Consider the following 27,324-nt stretch of genomic DNA (forward strand, 5'->3'; position numbering starts at 1 on the left):
ATTATTCTTAAACCATAAGTAGAATAATCGATTGTGATCGGTCAATTTGTTTATCGCTTACGTTTTTCTACGATGCTCCCGACCCAAGTCTTTCTCTTAAGTAACACATAATGACTATCTTGTGTCTGAAGTTTCAAACTAAACAACCGTTCTGTTTGTAATTATTGACAAATCGCTGTGTAATAAAAAAAAAAAGATAAAGGAACAACGTAGATAAAAATTTGTGGCATAAAATATTGCTTTAGAATTACAATTCGCATTCTACCTTACTGTCACTTGGTTTGGCTGAGCTACTGTTCGAATATCTGTGAATGTGCTGTGTACGCAGGACGCGGTTTTCCAAAGGATTCGCAGGTTCCGTTTTGTTAAACCGTGCGCAAAAGCACTCGAAGCGAATACACGCAGCTGTTGTCGCTGCGTCGCGACTGAAATTGATCATATTTTAAATTGTATCCTTTCTCTCGAGAGAGAAAGGATAAAAAAGAGACAAAAGAAATACTAGTTTTTTTGTTCAACAAAAACAGCTCGTACTGCTGCCGATTTGACGTGATATTTCACTCACGAATTCACACGAGACAAGAGCAATGTGAGGTCTCACCGCTCACATAAGAGAATCACCGCGATGTTGACTCGCCCGGGGGAAATGCACGGAGGAAATTGGTACTCGACGTCGACGCGTTTGATTCGGCGAAAGCCGGCTCGCCGGCGTAGTAATTTCCAACGAATTCGTTTGAGTCAGACGTCGTGGGCGATGATCCCCCTCTCCTTTTTCCCCCATAACGTGATCTCGTTCGCGCACAATGAGCTTCCATAGGAATTGTAACACACCCGACTGTGAAAAAAAGACGATCGACCTTGACCACACCGGGCCTCACGAGCCATCGAAAGCTCGACGTGCGGTCCGCGGGGGGAGAACGGATTAGAGAGATTAATTAGTTTACCGTTGAGACAAGAGAGACACTAATCTCGCGTTTTTTGCACGCGGCGCGCCCGATGGGCCCACGATTCCCCTTGAGTTTGCATTACGTCCGGGCAATCGAATCAGAGATAAGTAGCGGGCAATCGCGCCAATATCCGATATCGATCGCCCTCTGTTCTTCTTTGTTGTACGGAGATATCGAAAGTAAAAATAAGATACGCTAAAACAAGAAGTACCTCGCGATAATCTAAACGGATATTCCGTAAAGAATCGTTCTCGCGTTCCGATAACCTGCATTGGCTCGAGGGTGTCACATGATTCGTATTACTACGCCATAAAAAAAAACAGTAATCTCTCTTCTGCGTATTATATGGGTCGCCGCTTCGCCTTATACAACCCGTATTCGTAAGAGATTTTCTTCATCGATCTATACATATTGCTTATCGCATGCCTGCCCATCGTATAACTTTTTTTTACGGTGCAATTAACGGCGTTGTGTGTTGCCTGTTGCGTTGATTAAACAAGCTTCTTACGAGAACCGCGCACCGTGCGAGCTTCCGTTTTAACGGCCCCGCCGGTTGGGCTTATCACGACGAGAGTAAAATATCCAGACGACCTTCGTCGAGCACGAAATTTCAGTGTACCCAACGAAATCGACCATTAGCTCGTGCAATCACGCGGAGAATATATATCGGGACATAAATATTTATCAACAACTTACGTTCTAAGCGAAGCGATCGCAGCAGAGACGCCCACAGGCGAGCAGGCGGACGAGGACGTAATAAAAATACTCGTTTTCGTGGATCCCCGTAGATTAGTCCGGCGCTCGCTTTTACGCAACGTTAGGATATAGGAGTTTTATATATATATATATATATATATATGGAGTTTTATATATATATATATATATATATACGCTAAGCACCGATGGAATGTCATTGAGACACAACGGACTGGAAGGCTGGAGAGGATCATCGGTATCATTTGTTAACTGAAAAGATAGAGAGAGAGAGAGAGAGAAAAAGTGTATAAACATCATATATTATGTATCATCAATAAATTTATAATAAAGCATCATGTAACAAAGGCTCAACGCATCGTGAGAACACATCCACCAAACAGTTTTTACGAAGAAGAAGGCCAGCTGCATTAATACTGGTATCATTAGTCTAATAACTGTGCGCGCTTCGATAATAACTAAGTCTCAAAAATATATGTGTGGCATGTTCTTTGCTCCCAATTTACGCGGACAATATACGTGTACATATTTAAAAAATGTGACGATAATCATCCACAATCACGTTTGTTCCAGAGCTTTACAACCCGTTTACATTCTTCACCATATACGACTTATCCTAATAAGAGACATTGTTAATCGGAACAACACCTTGTCCTCCACCTTTGGTACAATGCTATCATTTCGGCGCAGTGTTGTCAGAAGAATCCGATGATGAACTCGGTACAACTGAAGCTATTACAAATGTTGGAGAAAAACAGCAGGTAACTATGTGTAGTCAAAGGCATGAGGTAACAATAGATAAGTCAGCTTGTACAGCGTACTCACCAATAATGATGATCAAGATGACAACGCATATGATGCCGATGATGATCATCATTTTGAGATTTTTCCACCAGTACTTCCTCTTTAATTTGCCGGCATGCTGCTCGAATTGCGTGGCGCCTTGCTGCAAAGCATCCGCCCGGTTCTCCAGCTCGGATAGCTTCTGATCTCGCTCCAGTACCTTTTCAACGTTAACCTTCATTATACCCACAACCTCGTCTACCGTGGCTTGTGTTTGCTGCAACTTTTTGCTCGCTCCCGCCTGTTGCGCGTTGCGTGGCCCACCCGTTTCTCCTTCTCCTGATATACCGCCGCCTTCCATAATCCTGAAACAAGGAATCGAGAAACAAAAGCTGTTAACCCGATTTTGCTGTGATCTTAGTTGCCTCGTCGAATGTCTCAGTTTGTAACGACTGCGTGCTCTCGACCACGAGGCAAATCGAACAAAGTACGAAACGTAACGTAGTACAACGATTCGTCGAAGAATCGCGTCAACGGGAAAATAATGAGTACACACCCATAACCTCAAAAATCACACATATGTTACCAGAGTGTTATTTGCGCGTTCGGCCGATCGACAAACACGCATCGCGTTCTTTTATTAATAAATATAGAGATCACGAGTGTACACGAATAAAACCGCGAAAAAATACGATTCTCAAGGAATGATGAGACCATCGTTTAGTCATCAGTACAACATGCCGAACGACATTACCGTTATTATTTGAATACCGTGCATCTTATCACGCTCGTTTCACTCACCCACGAATATCAAACGTAGAAACAAATCAACGACACGAACAAAATCCGCAGGAACAATGACAACTTAACGGGGATGACGTCTACAGCCTATGTACAATGACAACAGTGAATGACGCGGATGAATATGGCGATCAATGGTGATAAAAATGACGTCATGAATATTATAAAAATGTGTTTCTCCGGAAACAAAAGAGGTCGGAAGGGAAAGTTAAACGAGTGTTACTTTTGACCTAACAATTAACATAGACTCGTAATACAACTTGTTAATTAATTATTGATTAATTCAAATTCTTCTTATACGATTGATGACAGCTTGGTACGTTGGACGCCTCGCTGTGCCATCTAAACGCGCGAATCGGAATTAATTGATCGGTAAAGACGGTAACTCTCTTCCCCTCACTAATTCAATCGCGAAGGATCGTTTTTTTTTTCACAAAATGGAGCGGCAAGATGCGATACCAACATATTGCATTGCATTATAACGTAATTATAAGATATCAAAATTTAACTGAGCACGAAACGTAACTACCGGGAAAAAATATTTCAGTAAGCGAGAAGTATCAAATCGATCTTTCGAAACATTGACATTATGCAGATTTTATAAACATTTCGACACAATATTTTATACATATTTTCAAATTTGTTATTTGACGATATAATATTCCTGAATATTAAAATCATCAGTTTATAGAAACATTATTTTTAATGTTTGGATCAAACGTTGTCAATAATGACGTTGTATGTTACAACATTAAGAACTACATATTTGAAAACGTCACATGTTACAAAATATTATTATGTAATATCGTAATTAACGATTTCTTGCCTACCGAATTATTTGTTACGCTTTATAATAATACTTCAAGCATTTCACCGCGCCATTTCTGTATAATTACACGACCCAACGCGATACTCTCAATCGAAAGAACGCAGGAAGAAGGAAACAAGGGAAAGTAAACTGCCAATAATCGAGCAATGTCGCAGCTGAAATTCCGCCCAAAAGTCCCGCACCGAAATTCCACTCTGTCAGTTGGGAATAATCGTGTGCGTTACGGACGTCCATTTTTCGTCGGCCGGAGAACCGAGCGAGACAATTTTGAGAATGTATGACGCGCAACGTCCGCGTTGTAACGAGAAAATACGCACGAAAAACTATTTTGGAAACATAATGGACAACACTTACCGCTACCAGCTGCCATAATCGAGCGTAGGAGCAGTAACGCAGGAGCATCCTCGACACCGCGCGGTTCACTGTGACACCGATGCGACTCGCGACGAAAATCGCGACGGGGGCATAAATAATACATCTTGCGGTTGCTCGTGCGCGTATTAGCACCGCGTCGCCAGGACCGTACGCTCGGGTCGGATCGCTTCGACCTATCGAAAACTGAAGGCCGCGGTTCTGCGCGCATCTCGCACACGGCGCTATCAAAGGCGAACGTTCATTTTCATATCTACTTCTCCATTATTCACGACCCATATAAATTGACCTATGATGAAAATATACTTCGCGTGGCATGAAGAACAGCCGACGATTCGGCTGAAATTGTATCTCGAGTGGCCGCCAATTCACATGACTCGGCACGTTCGAACGGCAGGCACACGTCCAAGAATTGGCGCGAGTTTCCCGCACGTCTCGTCGAGCTCTACGATACGATACTTCTCGCGATTCTGGAATTAAGATCGCTCGCAAAAAGCCAAAAAGACCCGATTGTGTGAGTAGACCTCGTTGTGGAAATGAGAGCCTACCTGCGACGACTGCGTTGTGCAGCCACGTTCGTCGAAGGACGTTCATCTCCGAGTCCTCTTTCGCGTGCAGGAAGCAGACGACAAGCAGCGAGCGGAACGAACGTCAACGTCGAGTTGCGGAAAAATTTGAGGTTATATCAGCGAGCTAGCGCGAAACAAGGCCGCGACTCGGCGACGCGAGATAACGGCGCGAGGAAGCGGAGGTGGCGCCGCGCAGAGGCGGATACGTTCCTGGGGCTCTCTCTTTCTCTCTCGTGCAGGGTGTGTTCGCGCATAAGGGTTGCGAGGAAGCGACGTTTTATTGACTGACGGCCGGGCGTGCGCAGTCGGCGGAGTGGCGCGGGTGCGTCGACCCTGCCGCGCTTCGAGAGATCGACTTGCGGACAGTCGCGCCGCGCTTTCGAAAGCGCGCCCGTCGTGATCGTGCATCGACGGTTCGCGCGCGAAATGCCGGCCGATCGCGACGTTCAGCGTCGCCCGTGGGACACGGATCGGCCGGGGACGTGATCGCCGACGTAAATCGCGGACGGGACTGCCTCGAGAGCGGGAATCAAAGTTCGAGGGCGGCGTTCGAGATATATCGCGCCGCCACGGGGGCGCGCGCGCGCGCCAGCAATATCGCGCGGCGGCGTGCCGCTGGAAATTTTATCAATACCTTCGGCCATCTAGTCTCGCTGGCAGTCGCTCGCGAAAAGTACGCGCCGAACGCCCGACGGTTTGCACGGCCGCCGACCGACATCAAATCGACGAGGATAGCCGGAACGGAAAGAGCCCGAGGCGATCGACTACGAGCATGTGAGTACACACGTGATAATTACCCCGCGTTCGCCAGCAGGACGGCTAGCGCGACGAGACCGAGCCGTCGTCCGTCGAGGCGAGGACGGCCGATCCGCGCTCCCTTGACGCGACGATCGTGAACATTCTCTTTCGACGATGTAGTTGATTTGTCGTAAGTCGCTTTTCTCGTCGAAACGCAGGCAACTGTGCGAGACGTGGACGACGATGACGTCGTAATCGGGATAATCGCGAGGTAAAGCCTCGAAGTTACAACGGGAAATGATTTTCCCGACACCCCTCGTCGCGCTCGCCGTGGAACGCGCGTTCGCTCGGAAAGCGCGACGACGAAGTCGCGAACGAGGCGCACGGAGACACCAGCCGTACCTCCGGTTTTCGCTCGACGCGCGGCGACACACAAATGGCGATTGTGTGTCTCGTTAGAGCTGCTGCATCGGGAGTGAATTTCGCGGCGAGGCGCCGCGCTGGCAACGTCAACCGCCGCGTCGAGGAGGCTCCGCCTGAGAACGGTCGCGTATTTTTTTTCCTCCTCCTTGGCTCCTCGTCGAGGAGCCTTCCGTTAGCGGCGTATCGAGCGCGCTACGTTTAACGTGACGAGCGATTACGGTAGATCGAAGACTATAACTCGCGCCCGAAGAGCGTGTGTACGTGTGTGTAGGTGTGTGTGTGTGTGCACCTGCCGTGTGTGTATTTCCTTCTTTCTTCTCCTCGCCCGCGCGTGATTTACGTGCGAGGAGTTTTGCGCGCGCGACAGAAAGCGAGCGAACGAGACGGCGATCGATGAATTTTGCGGATGTGAATGCGCAAAACCATCGCCGGCCGTTCGAGAAGGCCGCTCGAGAAACGGGGATCGGAACGACGCGGCGTCGTTGTAAGATGCGTTTTAAGACGCAATTGCCGCGAGGGACCCTTGTCGCCAATCGATCCTCTCGCACCACCCGTCCGCGGCACACACACACACACACACATACACAGCGGAATTTCCGATAGAATGCAACGGAGCTCAGAGCCGGCGCACCCCGACTCGCCGATTCCGCGTCGGGAGAGATAAATCGAGGAAGCGGAAGGCCTCCCTTGGACGACGTTGCATCGGGCAGGCTCGACATGTCGCGACCTTCTTTTCGGAGATGTGATGTATCATAATGAAAAAGCCACGATCTCCCCGGAAAGTCTCCACGATATACGCGTGCCTCGCAGACGCATAAATTTCTCCCGCTGCGATCAGAGGGGGAAATTGATCTCTGATAATTACACAGCTGAAGGTCAACAGTGGAAGTTCATTTATCTCCCTCGTTTGTTTGTCTGTTGACGTTGTTTATCGTTACCGCGGGAAATAACGAGGGAGAAGACCGAACGCTCCGTAGCGACTGAATCGCGACGTAGGATCGTCGCAGACCGATTAATCTCACTTTCTACATAACTCAATGTGGTTTTTTCAGCTGCGTGCCGCGCGCGCATGTGTGCTTCCTTCTCACCACCAGTTTTTTTCACACTCACTCGTCGTCTGATAAATTCGATTGCGCACGTCGCACCCGTCGATCTGTCGAAATGGAAATAATACACTTGCGATCGTTATCGCGGTCAGATCGCCTCGCGATCTTCGACGATTTCGACAGGGATGCGGAACAATTTAAGCGCCGCTCGCTCGTCGCAGCAGCAGCCATACTTGGCCGGCAAGTCTGGACCTCGACCTTTCCGGAGGACGCACGATCGTCGCCGAGTGTCTGGCATTTGCAGAAACTTTAAACGTCTTTTGCATGTTAGACATTTCTAACCGCAATTCCGTAAATCCGTGAGAAAATTGACCCAATCAATGATTGATTATTCTCCTTGCGGTGGAAGAACGATCGACCGTGTTCGGTCGAGTTTCTTATGGACTCACGGTTACTGACGAAAAATTTCTTACGTGCAAAGGCACTTAACCTGAGAATAATCACCTGGTGTTATTTGGATTCCGTTAAAAGTCACTGATATTAACAAAATATCGATTGCTTTACGATTTAATATTATTTAGAGATACCATAAATATAGATTTACTCGCTTTTTGAAAGAAAAAAAAGGAGGATAAATTGAAGAAATATTTAAAAAACGGAATAAGCATATCGAGTGTTCGAGTGACGGTTCATGTAAAGGAAAATAAATGTGGCTATTCCCGGGTTAATCGTGGGGGGGATCAGAGCGGATATCGAGCGCGATATCGGTCGCGCGATTCCTCCGATACTCGAGCGCGAAAATTAGCGCAGCCGGTGCGCTCTGCCGCGCGCATTTCGCCCGCGCTCGACGCGAAAGCCTAATTGCGGACGCGTACGTACAGGCAGGATCAATCGCGAGACGCGGCGCGCCGCTACATGTCAGCTCGCAGTTTCTATATTTAGATAATCAATGATGAGCACATTTACGGCAATGTTCTACGGCTTTGCTAGATGGACGGAAAGGTTCGCGTCGCGCACACGTCGTGTGTCGTCCGTATCGGCGAACGATGAACCATCGTCGGATCGTTCGCATATCGATCGAGGAAAACGACGGAGTTCCGCGGCGATATTTGTACGACACACGTATCGTGCCGGTCGCTTTTGTAATATTGGAGTCTTCACGTTATCCCTTGTTACATTTTCCTATTTTGTATGTTTTATTTCATCGTCAATTCGATGGTCTGAGTCTCCTAACCCCACCGGCCCGATCAGAATAATATTTCGTCTTAACTATATTTAAGATTCGAATAATATTCAAATAGTATTAATTTTTTTATTATAAACTTTTGTAACTTCCATTATTCTGTGTATCAACGGGTTTTTCTGCCTTTCCCGCTTTTAATAAATGGGAATAATAATAACAATAACATTTATGATGAATATCGCATAGTTATTTGCCGGGGCACTTCGGCGATCCTCAACAATTTCGCCGGAGCAGCCGTGCTTGATCGACAAAATGTCCGGAAAGTTGGAGCTGAAAGGCCCGGCGAAGCGATCCGTCGACGTCATGACGTCGTCTGACGCATTTCTTAATTCGATAAGTACGCGAGGAGAAACCCGGATCTTGCAAACGCGCGGTTTTCGCGGACACGGTGATGCAAATCTCGCAAGAATTCATCCCGCCCCGACGCCAGTCGTCCACCAATCCAATAACGAGGGATAAAAAAGAAAGCAGCGGAATCCGTGTATTAATCTCTTTATGTAACCCATTTTGCGTCATGTGAAGCTTGCTGATCGAATATCTCTCTTTCTCTCTCTCTCTTTCTCTCTCTTTCTCTCTCTTTCTCCCTCTCGGCCCGTCACGCAAAGTCGAAGCGATCGCAGGCGCCTCGGACGACAGCCACGTTGCTGTACGGCGAAATTCTCCGGTCGTGTGGAAAAAGCGTCTCTGCGAATATCAAATACTCATCTCGAGCGCGATAGTGCCGCATAGCGACGGCGGGAATTTTCGGAGTCGCGGCAAAGAGACGACACCCCAACCGATGATGACTAATCGAAACGGCCACGCGAAATCACGCTGAGTAACGATACGTGTATACACTTTCGAAGTTTCAAAACGAAAATACCCGTTCGTTTCCACCTCCCCATTTTTCCGCAGATTTTCTCCCTTCCTCATACCTATCTTCTTCACGGAAGCAAGAAAATGCGGCATTTTTAATTTGCATGAATTTTTTTAAACGAACTTTCGCACCCTTGGGACGGAAATCGAGAAAAAAGCCGAGGGAAAGTTAGGAAAAACAGTTTTTTATCTCAAACTTTGAGACTAGAGGCAGGTAGATATCGACACCGGGAAAATTCGAGGGGGGGGGGGCGCTGCCTGAAATGTCACGGCGAATACGGCCGAATATCCCAGCCGACGAAGTCGCGCATGACATTTCAATGGAAACGATACGGGGTGGCACGTATACGACTCTATGTTTAACTATTCCGCTGGCGGTGTTCGAATAGTCGATCGATCGTTTGTTGCCACTCGGTCGTTCGATTGTCTGCCAAAAATAAAACCCGCAAGAGCCACCGCGAGACCGCCTTTTAACACGTCGCGCCGTCGCGCGTTTCCCGTAAATCGCGGATACCGCGATAACAACGCACGGCACGTGCCTTCTCGTAATTTTCGCGATTTACGTCACGTGCGTGTGTATATGTGTGCGCGCGCGTGCGGCCTACGACACGTAGACGCGTGTAATCGCGCATAATCGCGAATTAATTTTTCTTTTGCGAAGTGAGCCGTGCGAGATGAACGTTTCGCAATCACCGAGCGGATTTTCCCCTCCGTATTCCGAAATTCTCGAAACTCCGTCGGATTCCGAAAATCTTTTCAGTTTTTGAAAAGATCAGAAGCTCCGCTTTATCCGCCCGTTGATCCCCGGCGTAATTAATTTCAAGAGGGGAGGGGGGGCTGATTTCGTGAGGAGCGCGAATATCACGCCAAGTGAGTCGAGGCGCTTATGGGAAAACAAGTGGAGAACTTAATTGCCGGCACATAAGTTGGCAGGTAATTAAATTGATATTGCACTCGAGGCAGGTTCGGGAAAAAATCTCTCTTCATCTCTTTCTCTTTCTCTCTCTTGCTCTCTATCTTTGCGTTAAAGGAAGATTCGTACTGGAAATCCCATAAAAAAAGAACTACAGCAGAACAATCGGTATGCACGGTGTATATCCTCAAACCGTACAGAGACTTTCCTGAAAATAAAAGTGTTGCGGTTTTCCTAGAAACCCATTCAGTTATGTGTCTAGTATTAATGCATTCTCATTAGTTGTAACAATACCGCATAGGAAATGGGACTTAATAGAGCTTTATTTAAAGATACTTCTAAGGCAAAACTGCTCATTTTATGAGCAGCTTGCTTATTAATCAGTTGAATAGCTTCTTTGTCCATTTATTGTTCTGTCTTCGCTCAGTAAGTGAATTCAGATTTTACGCATATTTTGCGTGCAGTAACTGCGGGAAAAGCGTTACTCCTTAATGAGGGTTCCAAGTAGTTTCACTGCTCGGTTATTCAACAGAAGTTAATATAACTGTTTAGTAACTGTTCGAGAAATGCATAAAATTTCCAGACGGATATAGTAGTGAAAATTACTACAAAATTTTGTGACGGACCATGACGGAGTTATAATTGAAATTATTATGTGTGTTGTAATCTTCAACGATGTATAGTATAAAGTGCATCACATCAGAGATTAGGTTGCACACACTGCAAATTTAAATGTGTTATTTTAGCTGAGACTTTTCTTACACGTTTCTTGCCGTTTTAAATCACGTCATTTGACATTGTCAACTTATGTTAACGATTGTTAACTTATAATTTAACACGATCGAATGTTTCAAATGAAGTAACCCAAAACGGCGGAAAATATGTGAAAAGAGCTTCAATCAAACATATCTTTTTTAGACGTTTATTCGTACAAAAATAACACATTTCGATTCGCACAGCGTATATAACAATATCAGTTATAATTCCGGTATGGTCCAACGTTGCAAAACGTCGTGGTAAATTTTGCTACGATATTTTCCCCGTGTTTCTTTCGTTCGATTAAAAATCCAAGCGTGGAACATGAGCGAGATATCGACACTCCTGCTAACTTTTCACAACAGGTAACTGCGACTGTTAGGGGGGAGGATGCTCGTATGTCGCGTCGGATGCTTGCTCGTGCACATACGTGTATTCCGGATTACGATTCCTCCGAGTCGACATTACCGGGTCGACCTTTCGCCTCGACGCGATCACCTTGCATCATATATCGTCAGCGTTGATGTATCGCGAAGACGAGGATCTTCCACGACGCGTCTGAATGCCGTCGTATTCCGTCGTAACGGGCGGAACCGTCGACGCGGTTAATACGCGTATCGCGTATATACTACGTTTTCGCCATTGAGTAGCGCGAACGGTGCGAAATTGTGTCATGAACTTTGCTCTTTCGCGATACTCTCTCCACCCACGGTTCGATATGGGGTAAAAGCAGCAACCACCATGGTGCAGGAACGTACCGTAATTCCCGGCAACGCGACAACCACTGTCCCTGTTTATTTGATCTTTTTCGAGAGGTCCGCGGAATATAAACTCATTCGCGCGCTCTCCGGAAAATACTAATAAATCCTGCAGCAGCGCGCACAAGCCGTAACGATATGCAGCAGCAGTGCTCGCCGTATAAATACGTGATTCTCAGCTCATTTAACGTGATTTCCAAAGCATTTTCCAACGAGAAGCGTCGCGGAGCACGCCCGACGACACGTATATCGCTCGTGTCCTTCAACTCTCTTCCGTCTTACGTTCGGCCGTGCCGAGGAACACGCGCCAATTATGCATTTCGGGGGATGCGGCTGCATCGACCATGACCTTACCATGTCGTCGTCAAGGTTAAGGCTATTGCAGTCGCGTCCCCGAAAATGTGCATAATTACCTGCGACGCGTTTAATGCGACGAACGATGTTGTCGAATGTACGTCAAGCTCGGCGCGACATTTTCCGCTTCTTCGTGTGACTTGAAATCATGGCTTTTCTTATTCCAGGGCTTCCGAGGGTGGTCTAGCACCGGATGCGGCTGCAGGTGCGGGCGCAGGTACCGATGGCATCGTCGGCGGCCCTCGAACTCCACAGCAGATCGCTTCGCAGAAGCGGCTGCAGGCGACGCAAGCGCAAGTCGACGAGGTCGTCGACATCATGAAGACGAACGTCGAGAAGGTCCTCGAGCGCGATCAGAAGCTCTCCGAGCTCGACGACCGAGCAGGTGAGCACCCCCGCTGACGAGGACTCGGCCTACATCGCGGGCACAACAGCGTCCGAAGTCGCCGCGTGCGAGGATCCATTTATCCGATCTCCGCCCGTAAATTCGAGCTCGTAATTCGCCCGGCATTATTCGGATTTTATCTCGTGGGTTAATCGCTCCGTTACATCGAGAGAGAGAGAGAGAGAGAGAGAGAGAGGAAGGTGGTTAATCCCGCTAAAATTCTCGGCGCTAATCAGATTTTCTCGGTGCTCCAACGAAGAAGCGACAGTAGCGATACGTATATAAAATTATTATCATTAACGGTACATCGACACTCACTGCGAAAATTATCTTCCCGACGGTGACAGTTTTTATATTATGTAATTGCAAATATCACTTTTTCTCTGTGTACGTGTGTATTCATTCGCCGTCTATGTATTCGTCGAGTATCCTATACAAGGTGTCCGATAATTCTTAGCTTGCGCGCAGATAAAACGGGCTGAATTGAAGAGTCCTCTATCATTTTTCAAATAACCACGCAAGATTTCGAGTTACTAATCATTGAAAATAGCTTTGCACAGAAACTTCTTGAATTAATAACTCGAAAATTCGCATGTTATTTGCGAAATGTTACAGGAAGTTCTTGTCCAGAGTGGCCTAACCTATAAATATATGATAGCTATCGCACCTAGAGACAAGTTCAAGGTTCGATATATCAATGCCTGTCGCTAGGTACAACAGCTGTCATATATTTGTAGGTTAGACCACTCTAAGCAAAAAAAAATCCTCTATGTCTGTTTGCAAAATGGCAGGGGACCTTCCGCTCAGTTTAACCCATTCCACCTGCGCACACAAGTGGCATACCAAGAACTACGTCGAACACCTTGTATATGCGCTATCTTCGTGCTATTTACCGCTTTCGCAACAGACGTTCGCACTGTTTACCGATTAACGAACGCCAAGCGATTAATTAACGTCCGAAACTCGCGATTCAAACGTGTCCGGGACTAATTCGCGCGCCTTTCTTCAAAAACATGCGTGCCCACGGTTAGACGGAGGATTTAAAAAAGTGTAGTAGTCATGGACGCTCGTATTTATATACGTTCCACGTTATATCCACGATTTATATTGCGTGCGTCACGCTGTTAAATCATTATTCACGTCCGATATGCTTACTCGGCGAGTAGGAGGACTGGATGGAAAATATGTCCGCGCGAAGAATACACTTTCCATTCATCGCAACGCGGCAATAAAGTAGTTCGACCCTGCGCGTCTGACTGCACGTTGATATCGATTACTGTGACACGCTCGAATCGATGCCACATTACAACGTGGCATCGTGTGTGTGTGTATACATTTATACATATGTGCGTGTATATGTACGTACGCGAGATCTTCCCTTACACACAGTCCGCCCATGCACACGCAACATTTATCATTGCATGCGCGGCTAAATATACACTTCGAATTTTGCACCAACGCATTACCGGGCAAATGCGTTTCTTGCGCGATGTTTGCCGAGCGAAGCTACGCGTCACCGTGTCCGAGGCAAAGCCACGATGCTGACGCATATCGCACAATTGACTTTTGCAGATGCACTCCAGCAAGGGGCATCGCAATTCGAACAGCAAGCAGGGAAACTAAAGAGAAAGTTTTGGCTACAAAACCTAAAGGTGAGTCTTGCGCTTCGTTGTTACACGGGTATTTTTCAGATTTATATTCACGGTGAAAATTTGGCAAACGCTGGACCGTGCCGGGATTACGGCTGAAATTATTATGTGTTTTGTAATCTTTAATGATGCGCCTCAGTGAAGTACATCACTGAAGATTACAACATGCGTCATAATTTCAGTTGTAATTCGGGTCCAACGCGGCAAAATTCTGTGATAACTCTTATTACAACTTCCCCTCCGTGATATTCATAAAACGGAATACGCATTTCACAAACTACGCCATGTTTCGTATGCACGAATAATTACGACGATAATTATTTTAATAATAATAATAATAGTAACTCCGCTAATTATCGTTCGTCTTTCTCTCTTTCTAACAGATGATGATTATCATGGGTGTCATCGGTTTAATCGTTTTGGCCATTATTGTCGGTAAGTGTTTCACTGACACGTTGTTTAACGCAGCTGTCAACAATGCCACTACTGTAACTGTCTCAATGTTTTGTAACCATTTTGTTGATGTATATATCTCTCGTTCCAATTTCGTGCGACTAATTCAGAGTTATATCTTGTCTTAACGATCGCGTTCGCCACGACTCCGTGGCTGGCATCGCGTCGATCGCTGCCATCGTGTGGTTTGACCAACCGGACGTCGCGTTTCGAGAGTTTATTATTTAGATAAAGTCGTGGAGAAATTAATGTTCACTGTCGAGCTTGCAATCGATACACACGGGCACAAGTACCGTGTGGTTACTTCCACGACGATCAGGTGAACGTCCGTTTAAAGCCGCTGATAGCTTTTCGCGATATATTCACTGTTTGGCCTGAATCGGTCGTGCCTGGCTATACACTGTCTCTCTGTATCCCTCGTGCTAAGGAGACATCTACCGTGCCGGACGATTGTGCTTGCACGATGCGAGGAACGACGATATGTGACGATGAGCGATGTTTGTTTTTGTTTTTGTTTGTCCGCGAGTTTGTTCGCACGGCTCTCGAGGATTCGTACAGGAATCCCTCGGGAATGATACCTCTCCTCGACAGACCCAGTGTCGAAACCAACTGTTTACCGTGCTTTGCTTTGAGTGACGACGACGACCATCTGGATGCTCGCGAGAAATCCTCTCGAAAGTTTCCGCTTGCGTTTTACTGGGATTCTCGTCTCGCTTCGAGTTTATGAACGATGAGAAATTCACTTGAGCAAGAGTAATCCATTTTTTTTTCGTGCTTTACATATGAAAGTGTCGCTCGCGTTTACAACGGTGCGTCTTTATCGCGCGAGACGCGCGAAAAAGACACCTTGTGTGCGATCCGCTTGAAAAAAAAAAAAAGAAAAGTAGCCGTCACCCTACTCACTCCCTCTGTCCATTCATCATCTAACGTGTGAAATGTAAATGTATTTCTCTTTTCTCATCTAGCGAACTTCATGTAGGCGCGCTGATTCGTGGAAGAGATTTGTGTGTGAGTGAGTCTGAAGGTAGAAAGCAAGACAATTGCGACATTGCGTATCATTGTTGTTTCTCACTCCCCCGTTTGAATCGCCCCTGCGTCTTGTCTTTTTTTCTTTTCCTTTTTTTCTTCTTCCTACATGTAGAATGTGTACAGAACCCGTTCAACTCTCCCGAGCTCTCGTTGTTAACCGTCCGACACTGAGATAATCCTACTCCTAAAGCTTTCGACATTTTCCGTAATTCTGATGATGTCACGAATAATACCAAAGTGCTTCCAGTTTTATAAGGAATTAAACGAGCACGAGTTTCATATTTGCAAACGTAAATTCACAACCGTGTTGCGGTGAAAATGTCATGTTTTGTTACTGTAACAATGTAACGTGATAATATAATAATATTATTGTATAATAATATTATTATATATTTCTCGTTGAACTCGCTCGAAAGCACACGAGGGAAATTCATGCATTTATAAAACTGGCACTTCTAGTCGATGTTACGTTGTCTGCCTGTGATAGGTATACTTGCTGGTATTTCTGCTGCTATATACATGTATCCCGTACATACAAGAACCCGATTGCACTCCATCTCCTCCTAGAATCGTTGCATATTTATGAGCCGCCGATTTAATTGGGAAACGCTCCCAATTAAGAATCACTGTTGATTGACGATACAGCGCGGCGCGCTTCATAAATTTTCGACGACGTTCCCTGTTATTCCTGGATTCTTCTCCACGCTGAAACAACGCTGAAGGCGTTGCGAAATCAACGAAATCAACGGAGTACGAGCGATCCGCGAATGTCGTCCGTCTTTCTCGCTAGGAGGAATTTTGTCGAATGTTCTGTCCGTTGACGTTTCTGGCGCGTCTCTTTAAAGTCCCCAGGACGGAAAGAAGTGACGTGTAACGATATTTTCATAACTTTAGCGTCAAATTTGTCCCATTTCTCGCGTTCCATCTATATAGATGTGTCGCGCGCGAGTCCACCTTACGAAACGTAATCGTCGGTTCCCCCTCAAAGTGAAACCGACGAACGAACAGAAGATGCTTATTTCTAAGATGGAATGTTCTCCGCCACCAATACCACCATACCTTGTCCTCTGTGTGTGTTGTGTGTGTGTGTGTGTGTGTGTGTGTGTGTGTATTATTACTACTGTAATCGTTGTTATCTGTGTCTATCTGTACTTTCGGTGGTATCCTCTTTCTGAAGTTGGTCCCAGGCAGTGATTTTCAATTTTCTCTGGTGGTCGATTACATAATGAAAAGCCGGAAAAAAAATATATATATACATATATATAAACAGAAAAAGAGAAAAAGCGAAAAGAGTGTGTCAATGCGTGAAACAGGAGACTTGTGGCTCGCGAATCGTGGAAGAGAAACAAAGAAACGATAATAAAATACCACCAGGAAATGAAAACACAAGAAAAGAAAAACATCACAACGACAAACGACAACATCAACAACAACAAGCACAAAATCGCTCCTACCGACAACAATAAGAATTTTTACCCAACAACAACAACTACAACTACAACAACAAAAAATGGTCTCTCAAAGTTTTTGTTTAACCCTATTCTACTCTTCAGTACGGTAAGCTATGATTTTTATTGTTGCACTTGATACAAAAACTTTCTCATCTTTTTCTCTCTTCTTCCGCCGAAGTGCAATTTGAATCTTCTTCGAGCACATTATCTTATTATTTGACCTTTTCTATCTCTAGGTATACGAAAGACTCCGCTTAAAAATCTACAATATCGCATCACGTATTGTAGAACATATTTTTTTTCCTTATTTGTATAACTTTCTCCGGTAAACTCGCACTTCTCGCAATTAGACGCGAAGGTAACGCAAATGTTTTGATTTTATTAAAAGTAAAAATCTCTATGCGGACTCTACGACTTTTGGTTGACTTGATTTCATGACACTTAGAGATCTTATCATCTTAGTCTATTTATATTTTGTTTCGCGCGTAACATATGCAGACGTGCTCATTCTATACTTGCATGTTTCTCTCCTACTCTTCATCCTTCGTTTTTTCATTCTTTCTTTTTCTTTCTCCTTCTCAAGTGACATTCTTCGAGCTGATACAGCCCGAAACTCATACACCGTGTTCTCGGGAAATGCGTATCTCGCGATATGCATTTCGATGTCGTAGGGACGAATCGACTTAACTCGTTTTCTTCTGGGACGATCTTCGCGCTTCGTGCTTGACCTCTTATTGCGGAGCATGTGCGATCGATTTTAATTATTTCCCTCGATGGAAAAACCGCCGGCGTCGTTGCTGTCGTTGCATGGCTTGTGCATTATGTGGAATGCGTCAAAACTGCTTCTAAACGCGGCAGAACGAAAGAAAGAGGAGGGAAGAGGCGAAACGTCTCGTCAGCCAGAATTTCCAACGAGGCCCGCTCTAACAATAATAACATCCGCGTATTTTACATTCGCGTTGCTGCGTTCGAACTGCATTCGAACTCCTCCCGAAAGAAAAACGGAACTTCTGGCGAAGAGCGAAATTTCATCCCTGCCGTTAATTAATATCGCAGGGGGGAAATTCGTGCGCACCGAATTTCACGTGTATATGTGTGTGTGTATGTGTGCGCCGAGTATGCCTTCGTACACACGCATATAAGCTGACCTACTTGCATGCAATTCTATCTAACCTCGGCTAAACGGGCTGTCGTGTAGCTTCGGTGCGACGAACTCTGCCGATGATCTCAGCTTGCAAAACGGCACGTCGTGGACAGCAACAACGATGCGAATAACGTTACGACTACGTACAATAATCGATCGGCGATGTCTCGCGGTTCTGAAAAGGTGGAAAAAGCGCGAGGATGTTTCGCCAGGGAATCGCGCACGTTCGCACCTTTATATCGACGTTCGCTTCATACAGACGCGACTTGTATACGGTAACTACAAATAATGCATCATTTGTTCCTCGTACGCGCGACAGAATTATCGATCGTTCGAAAGCAGATGTAACTTCTCGACGCGAGCGATGTCTCTCTGAATATTCGTGAAATACGTCGAAGCTTTTGCCTTTCGCGATTATCTCGTTTTGTTCGTCCATCACGTGCTCGTGAAACGCTCGCCGAATCTTTCTGCATGCGAAGAAGTAATGCGAAAATGCAAAAAGAAATAATAGTAACGAAGGGAGAAGGGAAAAAGAGGAGAATGAGCGAGAAGACAGACATTTAAAAAGTCCGAAGAGACGGAGAATTAGCAGCAACGGCATGGTGAACCATCGCCGGCCTTGCGACCTGAGCCAAGTGAGGGGGAACAAACGCGTTGTTATTGTTTTCAGCGAGCGTCACCGGCGGCAGCAATACGCAAAATTGAACGTGAGAGAGTAAAGCTAACGTAAAATAACGCAACAATAAATAAAAAAAGAAAAAAGAAGTAAAGGAAGAAGAAGAAGAAGGAGAAAGGGAGGGAGTGGAAGTGGAGAAAGAAGAAGAGGAAGCGGTGGCGGCTGAAGACGAAGGGCACGCGTGAAACGGTGGTTTTTCAGACGAAAAGGACGGATATAATAACGAAAATGATGTCGCGAGACGGAAATTGTGACGAGGCGTCGACGGGTTCTGCCAAAGTTCACGTAACGTCGGATCGATCGCGCGGGGCTCGCTCGATCGGTCGCGATCGCGGAGGACCCTGGGATTCATCGGCAAGGAGGAAGGATCGGGCGCATTGGCGGGAAGGATCGAGTAGCGCGACGTCAAGCCGAGCGGGAACGACGACGAGAGCCATCGCAACGACCACGAAATTTTCCTGTTACCCCTTGTAGTAGTTTTTTCGGATCGAGGATCAAGCGGAGGTCGTGACGGTCCACGCTGATGAACCGAGTTTGTCTCCTCTGTGTCTCGCTGAATGGACGAAGAGCGCGCGCGTTTACTGCGTTTCTTGTTCCGCGCAAAATTTCCATTATTATTATTATTATTACTTTCATTTTATTATCGTTATCATTATTAATTCCACAATCACGAGCACTATTGTCATCGGAGTCCCTGTTCGGGGGTTAATCGCGTTGTTCGCGTAATGACGACGCGGCAGGTGTCGATTTACCTTGTTCACTTGGATGATCGCGAAGCTAAGCTGCGTGTAAGTTCTTAAACATGAGTTCTCGCCGGACAGGTGACAATATTGAAGGTCTCTGTGGGGAGACTCATGTCCGACGACTTTTTCGAGAGGGGTCGAAAGTAGAGAGCGGGCGAAATTCCTTCGGTTCGATTCGATTTTCGCGGTTGATTGATGAGATGAAATACATCGCGCCTTCCTTCGTCCATCTTCGTTAATTAGCATAGGGAGAGAGAGAGAGAGAGAGAGAGAGAGAGAACGGGAGAGCGAAGGAGAGACGGTTGTTGTGCACGGAGAAACGGAGAGAGATTTGCTAGGAGAAAGAGGAGGAGAGAAAGAGAGAATTCGTGTTGTAGCAGCGACATATAATATATATATATATAAATATATATATAAATATATAGGATATATATATGTATAGACAGGGTGTTCGTAAAACCTCTCCGACGAAGGCAGTTGCTGGTAGCGCGCGACGCGTCCTCACGTGTATATCGAGCATTTACTTTATATAGACGTATATGTATATATATAAATTCACATACTGTAAATAATATATCATTTGTCCCTCATACTCTCGCGCGAGATAGGAATTATCGACCAACTCATAACGACGACCCGTCGAAGAGTATCACGCCATCTTTTTTTGTTCCCGTTGCATCCCCGCGCATCTTTCCAAAGGAGAACAAACCCGATCGAAGGGACTGAGAGGGGGAGGATAAAACCGAGAAACGAGAGAAAAAAGAAAGAGAGGGAGAGGGAGGGAGGAGAAAAGAAAGAGGGGGGAAAGAAACGAACGTGAAAAAAATAGACGTGAAAGAAACAGAAACCGCGGCGATCGCCTGCCTTCGTCGAAGACGGCGCACTGGAACGTTTCCGAGCAGCCTGTGTACAGAGAATTTTAAAGAATAATAAAGGGAAGAGCGCGCGCTCGAGAGAGAGAAAGAGAGGGGAAGCGGAGAAAGAGAATACGGTTAAGAAAGGCGCCCCGGTGCAGCGGGGCGACGCGGCTCTAGGTAACGTGTTTTAAGGCTTGAAGAAGAATTATCTACAGATGTTATGTATACATGTTAATAATAATGATTACGACGATGATAACGATACATTAAAAAAAAAAAATAATAATAATAATAATAAACGGCTAACACACGCGCGATCACCTTGATAACGACGACAAAGACAACGACGATGACGACGACTACGACGACGACAACGATGAGGGAGGGAGCTTTACCGTTTCGCGGACATGATCGTGCCGAGAAAGGGACGTGTATCCTATCCTACGCGAGTCGAGGATACCGGGACGCTTTATCCTCGATGATCCTCTTATCGTCCAACCGCGAGACAAAGCGTTGAGAGTGTATCGCGCAACAACACCGATCGATCGAACGTCGACGAGACCGTCGATCTCGTCGTTCCCCTCCCCCCATGTTCCCTTCCCTCTTCAGTTTGGTCGGTCCCGCTTGGTTTCGATGCTGCTGACACAGCAATAATTTCGTCAGATGAAACGACCATCCTTCTATCTGTAATCCCCTCCCCCTCTGCCCGCGATTATTCCTGCCGATTATCCCGCTCCGTCGCGCGAATGACAGGCGCCGTTTCGCCGACGACTTCCTAGTGCGTGGAAGGTACCGGAAGGGAAAAAAGAAAGAGAGAGCGTTATTTATTCCCAAAGAGGGGGAGAACTTTTCATCGTGTCGATCGGCAAAACGCTGGACGATTTCGCTTCTCGTTCTCGCGTTGATATTCGAGTTAGAAGAGGCGAGAGCCGAGGCGAAAGGAGAGGTGTCGATGTTAACTACCGAAATTTGCCGCGTCGTTTTGGCCGCAATTGTTAAATTGAACGGTGAGAACACTCATCGAGATACCCATCCCATCGAGTGACCGATATTGCGCATCTAATCGTGTAGCTAATCGTTGCGTTAATCGCGTGAGAAATGAAATTAATAATGTTGCCACCGTTCGGAGCGAGGGAGAGCGGCCGAATTGGTTTTACAATTTAACGCGAGTGAGTTGACCGATCGCGTGAGATTTTCGCGAGATTTTCCCGCCGCTGGGATGATAATCTGTGATGGGGGGATCATTGGGGACCACGACTGTCTGTCGGAGTCTCGCGGATAACCGGAGATCGGCCGATCGGCCAATGAGAAATTCTGGCGCGAAGTCGCGAAACGGCGGCCGCATACACAGTCCGCGAGTTATGATGTTTAAACGATCATTCTATGTTTACGAACTATAAACACATAGCTGTACGTCATATCTTAACCGTCGACGTATCCTTAATTATTAATAACGAATATGAACACATGATGATGATGATGATGCTTTGAACATTGTACAGTACCGAATAAAAAAAGAAATATACTGCGTAGTTGAGAGAATTGAAGTTGTGAGGAAGTGATGAAGGTTGGGGAATGACACGATTGTGGCTTCTCTGGTTTGCTTTTCTTACGGATTGGATCGTGAAGCTTTCGCTTCGATCGTATAAGGTCTCTTTTGTCTTTTCGCCGACACACCGTGTCGTTCACGTTTTCTGCTGTTGCTCGACAATGAAACGGAACACGTTCGTTTCGTTCGATCATTCATTATTATGAGTCATTAGCGCTACACGCGAGACAAAAGACCGGGAGGCTGCTTTGTTTTTTCTTTTTATTTCCGAAGAGAGACTCCTTGCTCGATCACGGCCGAACGAAAGTCACGCGATTAACGATCTTTCGAGAAATTACCCACGAACGAATGTATCGCAACGCGCCTTCCAGGAAGAGGATCATTATAAAGCCTAGTGTCCGTTTAAATCCAAGCAGGAGGTAAGAACAATAAATTTGCTATTGTATGCCGGTGTATCTACGTGATATATCTTTTACTTGGCTTCTCGCTCGTCGCGAAACTCTTGCTTCCATTCTCGTTCTTTTCTCTCGGTTCGCTTCGCGATCTGTGCACGGCCCTTGCGATCCGGCGATCGTCGGTCGATTTTTATAACGTTATACACATTTTTACGACGCGTTTCCCCTTAAAATCCGCGCGCGTTAAATTAAAGAGAAATTCCTACCGATACGACTCGATGATAGATTCAATTGTTGCGAGGCTACGCACTTCCTCGCGTTGTACACACACCGTTCTCGATTTACAGCTCTTTTTTTATATCATTTCCACGGTCACATAGATACGCGGATAGATATTGCTGTTATTAGAAACGTGAAAATTATACCGTATAGGCTCACGTTGCCCCGTGATTGTGCCGGAAGTAGAGGATCCAGTCAGTGATGTGTGTTTATGTGTCCAATTAAAAAGTCGCTACGCTATTATTTCACTTGTCTATTCGTGCAACTGTTCCGACTTGTCGTTAGTGTATAAATGGGTGCCGGGTGCGTGACGAGATTTGAAGTAAAAAACGCGACAATACCTAAACACTTATTACCTAACGGAAGATCGAGTCACTTCGAAAAGGGAGGAGGGAATGAGCGAGAGAGGGAGGGAGGGAGAGAGAGAGAGAGAGAGAATACTCTGTAATATAACAGCTGTTAAGAGAAAAAAAAAAGAGGCAACAACAAAACGAAGATACTAATACAACTTCTCGAGTGCGTTCTAGCGTTGTACACAACCTGTATATTTTTCATTTGTCCAAATTATATGTTTCTGTGTGTTAATCGTTATAAAAAAAAAAGTGTGGGAATAAAAAGTGTCAAGTACAACATCACTTTTGTACCGTAGATAGATAGTGACGACACAGCATCCTGCGATTCTCTCGGAAATGCGCGAGAGAGAAAGAAAGTCCGTCGATTTTCCGACAGAGAAGATCGAAAATCGCCTTCTCCTCGCGCGACCCGTTTTTTCTCGCGATTCCACGCGGACCCGGGGTCTCGACCCGGAGACCCTCCGTGCATTTGTCCCGTTGCAAGATCGCACATCTGTCCGCTCTCTCGTCCGATCCGCAGACGTTTTCCTTGACGAGTGTGACAAAAAAAATTCCGAGTCGTCCGCGTAATTGACAATCCAAGGTCGAATTTTCGGACGAGAAAGAAAGAAAGGAAAGAAAGACGAGAGAGGAGAAAGCGTCGTGTGCCGTTTCATTGCGAATTGACCCCCCCGCCCCCTCCCCCGCGAATTAATCAGCCTGACCGATCGTTGCCCCACCCAGATTAAGATATACTAATACGACTGACGCTTGAACATTTCAGTGAAATTCATGCCGGAATCGACGCCGACCCCGCCCGCGTACAGCGGCTATCCGCCGGGTGTGCTACCGGGTACGAATGTGCAGCCAGCCGCACCTGGCACAGCGACGGGCGGTGCGGCCGGTGGCGGTGCGGCTGGTGGCGGTGCGGCCGGTGGCCCGCCGCAAACCGCCGGAGCCGCGCTCGTCGCTACCGGCGACCTGCACGACGGTATACGCAGTGTCGCGTAAGCGCGACGGCCTGCTCGTCGTCGGGAGGAGAGCGAGAGAGCGAGGGAAAGAAAGAGAGAGAGAGAGAGAAAGGGGGAGGGAGAGAGAGGATGAAAGGGACCGACCCTGACAACGATGCGACGTTCTCGTCCGAAATCTTCGTAGGAAATCAAACTGTTCGACGCGCTTCGAACGCCGAGACTCGACTCCGGAATTCGCGATCGTATACCGAAGGGTTCGCTCGCGAGGATCATGAGAGGCGATCTCACGACCTGCGTTCTCTGGGGGTTGGGAGTGACTTCCTGCGCAACGGTAACGAGTTATTTCGCAGAATGAGTTACAATGATGAGTTACTTTCTTTTTTCCAACGGATAATGAGTTACGGTAACGAGTTATTTCTAGAAAAAACAAATATTTAACTCCCAACCCTACTTGTTCCTCAGGATTCGCGTCGCGGAATCGTACCCGAAGCGGGCTCTAGGAATCGCGGACGCCTCGTTGTATCATCGTTGCAGCGAACCGTTCGATCCACCCCCGCGCTCGCGCGCGTTCGATCGATTCAACGTCCCGTCAAAAAATTGCTCATATATAATTATACATAATTAGATATAATTATATGAAATTGAACATATAATTATATATGAAATAGCATGCATGAAATTTGTCCATATGTGAAAATATATAATTATATATGAAGGTGATGATGTAAAGAGAGTTATATATGATCATATATAAACATATATAATGAGTTACATGTGTGATTATGTATAAATGTACATCTTAGTATATAATTATATATATATATATATATATATATAATTATACATAATCATATATAATCATATATATTTATATATGGACATATTTTCTATACACAATTACGTATGAAAAATTTTTTAACGGGCCCGAATTATTTTCCTATCTTATGGTGTGTTTCGTAGTTCGATAGTTCTCTCCCAGTACCTCTCCCAGTATTCTCACCCACCGATTACCACCGTTTAATAATTGTGTAGCGCGCAGATTTCTCTTTCGGGATTACTATGTCGTAGAGCGATTAGAGTTTACTTTCACTGTGTGCATTTCACACTGAATCCGCATCCTCCCGCCGACTTCGTGTGTGTATGTGTGTGTGTGTGTGCGTGTGTGTATCACTCGCAAAGTCGAGCTTACGGGGCCTCGTTCGAGTGGAAGCGGCATATATCGACCGTTCTTTTCTTCGTTCGAGAAAAAGAAAGAAAGAGAGAGCATAAATATCTAGGCCACTAGAAGAAATCACCACGATGGAGGAGGGGCGGGCTTTTATTTCTGTTTCCGATGAAAGCGCGCGCGAGGGGCCCTTCTTCGATTCTGCTGAGCTGCTAATCGCTACGAGAAGGCAGCAACGCGAAGTACCGTTCACCGAGAGGATGCATGGCCATGCGCATCCGACCATCCAGATATATATATACATGTATATGTACATACATATTATTACGAATTGTCAATGTAAGAGATTAAATCTACACACGCGTACATATATATACATATATACATATAAATTATTCGTATGTTAAAGTATCGAATCAAAATGCGGAGGAGATAATAATATAGGCGATGGCCGATGAAGGGGTTGCGTTGAATATGGATACTGTGCGTGCTCACTTGCCAATGAAAGGGGACGAAAGAGAAGCGACGGAAATGCGACAATGTTCCGAGTGCAGGGCATCGCGTACAGGGTGTTCCGTGTAAGTGAACGTGTTTGTTTTCGCGCTCGCCTGCGCGCGAGGCATTGTTATCTCCGGCAACGTATGATTCTCGGATGGAATTGTTTCACTTTCGCGTTAAACAAACCCTCCACGTCATTCGGGATTGATACACATCGCTGTTACATCGGACGCGGAACGCGTGATTTGACGAAAATTATATATTCGGCTTGACTTCGTAAAACGGACACACGATTCGCGCTACACATCCCTTTGCACCGTTTAATTGTTATCAATACTACTTTATATATCGTATGTTAAGTCACTGAAAGAGCATATTGTTTCCTAAAGTAGTAGTCTTTATACTTCCAAGTATCACCTAAGAATTATCTATGTAAAATTCGGGGACGAACTTTCGGAAAGAAATAACAAACTTCTCACGTGAGGGCGGGAAAACTCGCGCTCCTTCGAGAACCAACTGAGAACAATTCGCGATTTAATTTATGAATGTACCATAGAAAGCGAATGAACTGTAGAAAGGATAATTATTGATTCCTACTACTGTATTTCGACGTAGTGGTCAATCATCGGATCGAATCTCTCGCGAGAGAATTGAGCCCTCTGAAGAAATATTAGCATAAAACAAATAACGATAATCGATTGGTATACTTTAATAATATTATGTTTATCGTAGCGCTCAGTATCATCGGTGCTCGTTATCATCGCTTGTGGCGAAATTTTCGGTTGATTGCGATGTATCTCTGCGAGAGAGAGAGAGAGAGAGAGAGAGAGGGAGAGAAAGAAATTCGAAACTAGCTGCTGTCTCTTGAGGAAACGAGAAACCAACGTATTAATCGTATTCTATTTAACGGAACACTGTGCTGCTACTTTCACTCGATATCAGGTCATAATATAGATTCGATAAGCTGTCTATACACCGATAATAACTATTAAAAAAAAAAAAGGAAGAACAAACTAAAAGATAGATTTGTAAGTTAGCCACTACAGAGAAATGCTTTGACACGTTAGGTGCTGTTGATACATTATTACGTACGAATAACAGAATTATAATTGCAGTATTCTCTCAGTTGTATATCTCACCGAAAGGAACAACAGATTGTATATCGAGAAATAATAGATGAATAAACTAGAGATATATTACTGTATATTATAGGCTTAAATATATAACGTTGTGAAAAATAATTGCACCTCTTCATTGCATAACGTTCGTGCGGTGTCTTTGATATACACATACATAATATTAACCTATTATATTGTTAAGTCTACAGTCAATATGTTTTAATTGTTTGTTGTGTATAGAATTCCAATGGATTCCAATAAGATGATAAAAGGAAGGAGAGGGAGAGGTCGATAGTACTTGAAAATAAAAACTCACCCGCTGTCGAATCGTGCTACTTGAAAATTAAAAGGAAACCTCTAACCAGCTGTTGAATCATACCACGACTTCATTCTTCATTAAAGACAATGGCGGTTTACAGCGTAGACACAATTAATAGACTATCTAACGCCATCTACCGGTATCGCGGAGAAATATGTTCCAGTTAGACCCGTTACAGCTAGATCCGTTCTATTATTTATTGTTATTATTTTA

The 27,324-nt window shown here is 45.5% G+C and overlaps 2 protein-coding genes across 8 annotated transcripts; one reads left to right on the forward strand and one right to left on the reverse strand.

Moving 5' to 3' along the window:
- Window positions 1-1,939: 1,939 nt before the first annotated feature.
- On the reverse strand, window positions 1,940-27,168 carry LOC106743251 (vesicle-associated membrane protein 2-like). Of its 5 annotated transcripts, XM_014616897.1 has the most exons (4): window positions 4,426-4,545; window positions 3,243-3,329; window positions 2,484-2,806; window positions 1,940-2,390 (listed from the first exon to the last, which is right to left on the reverse strand). In XM_014616897.1, exons 3-4 carry the CDS (start codon window positions 2,800-2,802, stop codon window positions 2,335-2,337), a joined length of 375 nt encoding a protein of 124 aa, XP_014472383.1. In that variant the 5' UTR covers window positions 2,803-2,806; window positions 3,243-3,329; window positions 4,426-4,545; the 3' UTR covers window positions 1,940-2,334. The 5 variants fall into 5 exon arrangements, with proteins under 5 accessions (XP_014472383.1, XP_014472386.1, XP_014472387.1 ...); XM_014616900.1 differs by lacking the exons at window positions 3,243-3,329; window positions 4,426-4,545 and adding an exon at window positions 27,109-27,168; XM_014616901.1 differs by lacking the exons at window positions 3,243-3,329; window positions 4,426-4,545 and adding an exon at window positions 4,992-5,087.
- Window positions 5,291-26,676, forward strand: LOC106743249 (vesicle-associated membrane protein 2). 3 transcript variants are annotated; one of them, XM_014616895.1, is made up of 6 exons: window positions 5,291-5,786; window positions 12,266-12,483; window positions 14,056-14,135; window positions 14,516-14,567; window positions 15,551-15,609; window positions 18,880-22,017. In XM_014616895.1, coding segments are annotated over exons 1-5 (366 nt in total). In that variant the 5' UTR covers window positions 5,291-5,784; the 3' UTR covers window positions 15,565-15,609; window positions 18,880-22,017. The 3 variants fall into 3 exon arrangements, with proteins under 3 accessions (XP_014472381.1, XP_014472378.1, XP_014472380.1); XM_014616892.1 differs by lacking the exons at window positions 15,551-15,609; window positions 18,880-22,017 and adding an exon at window positions 23,825-26,676; XM_014616894.1 differs by lacking the exon at window positions 15,551-15,609.
- Window positions 27,169-27,324: the final 156 nt, after the last annotated feature.

Source organism: Dinoponera quadriceps, unplaced genomic scaffold (genome assembly GCF_001313825.1).
Source record: "Dinoponera quadriceps isolate SergipeBrazil2010 unplaced genomic scaffold, ASM131382v1 scaffold616, whole genome shotgun sequence".
Lineage (NCBI taxonomy): Eukaryota > Metazoa > Arthropoda > Insecta > Hymenoptera > Formicidae > Dinoponera > Dinoponera quadriceps.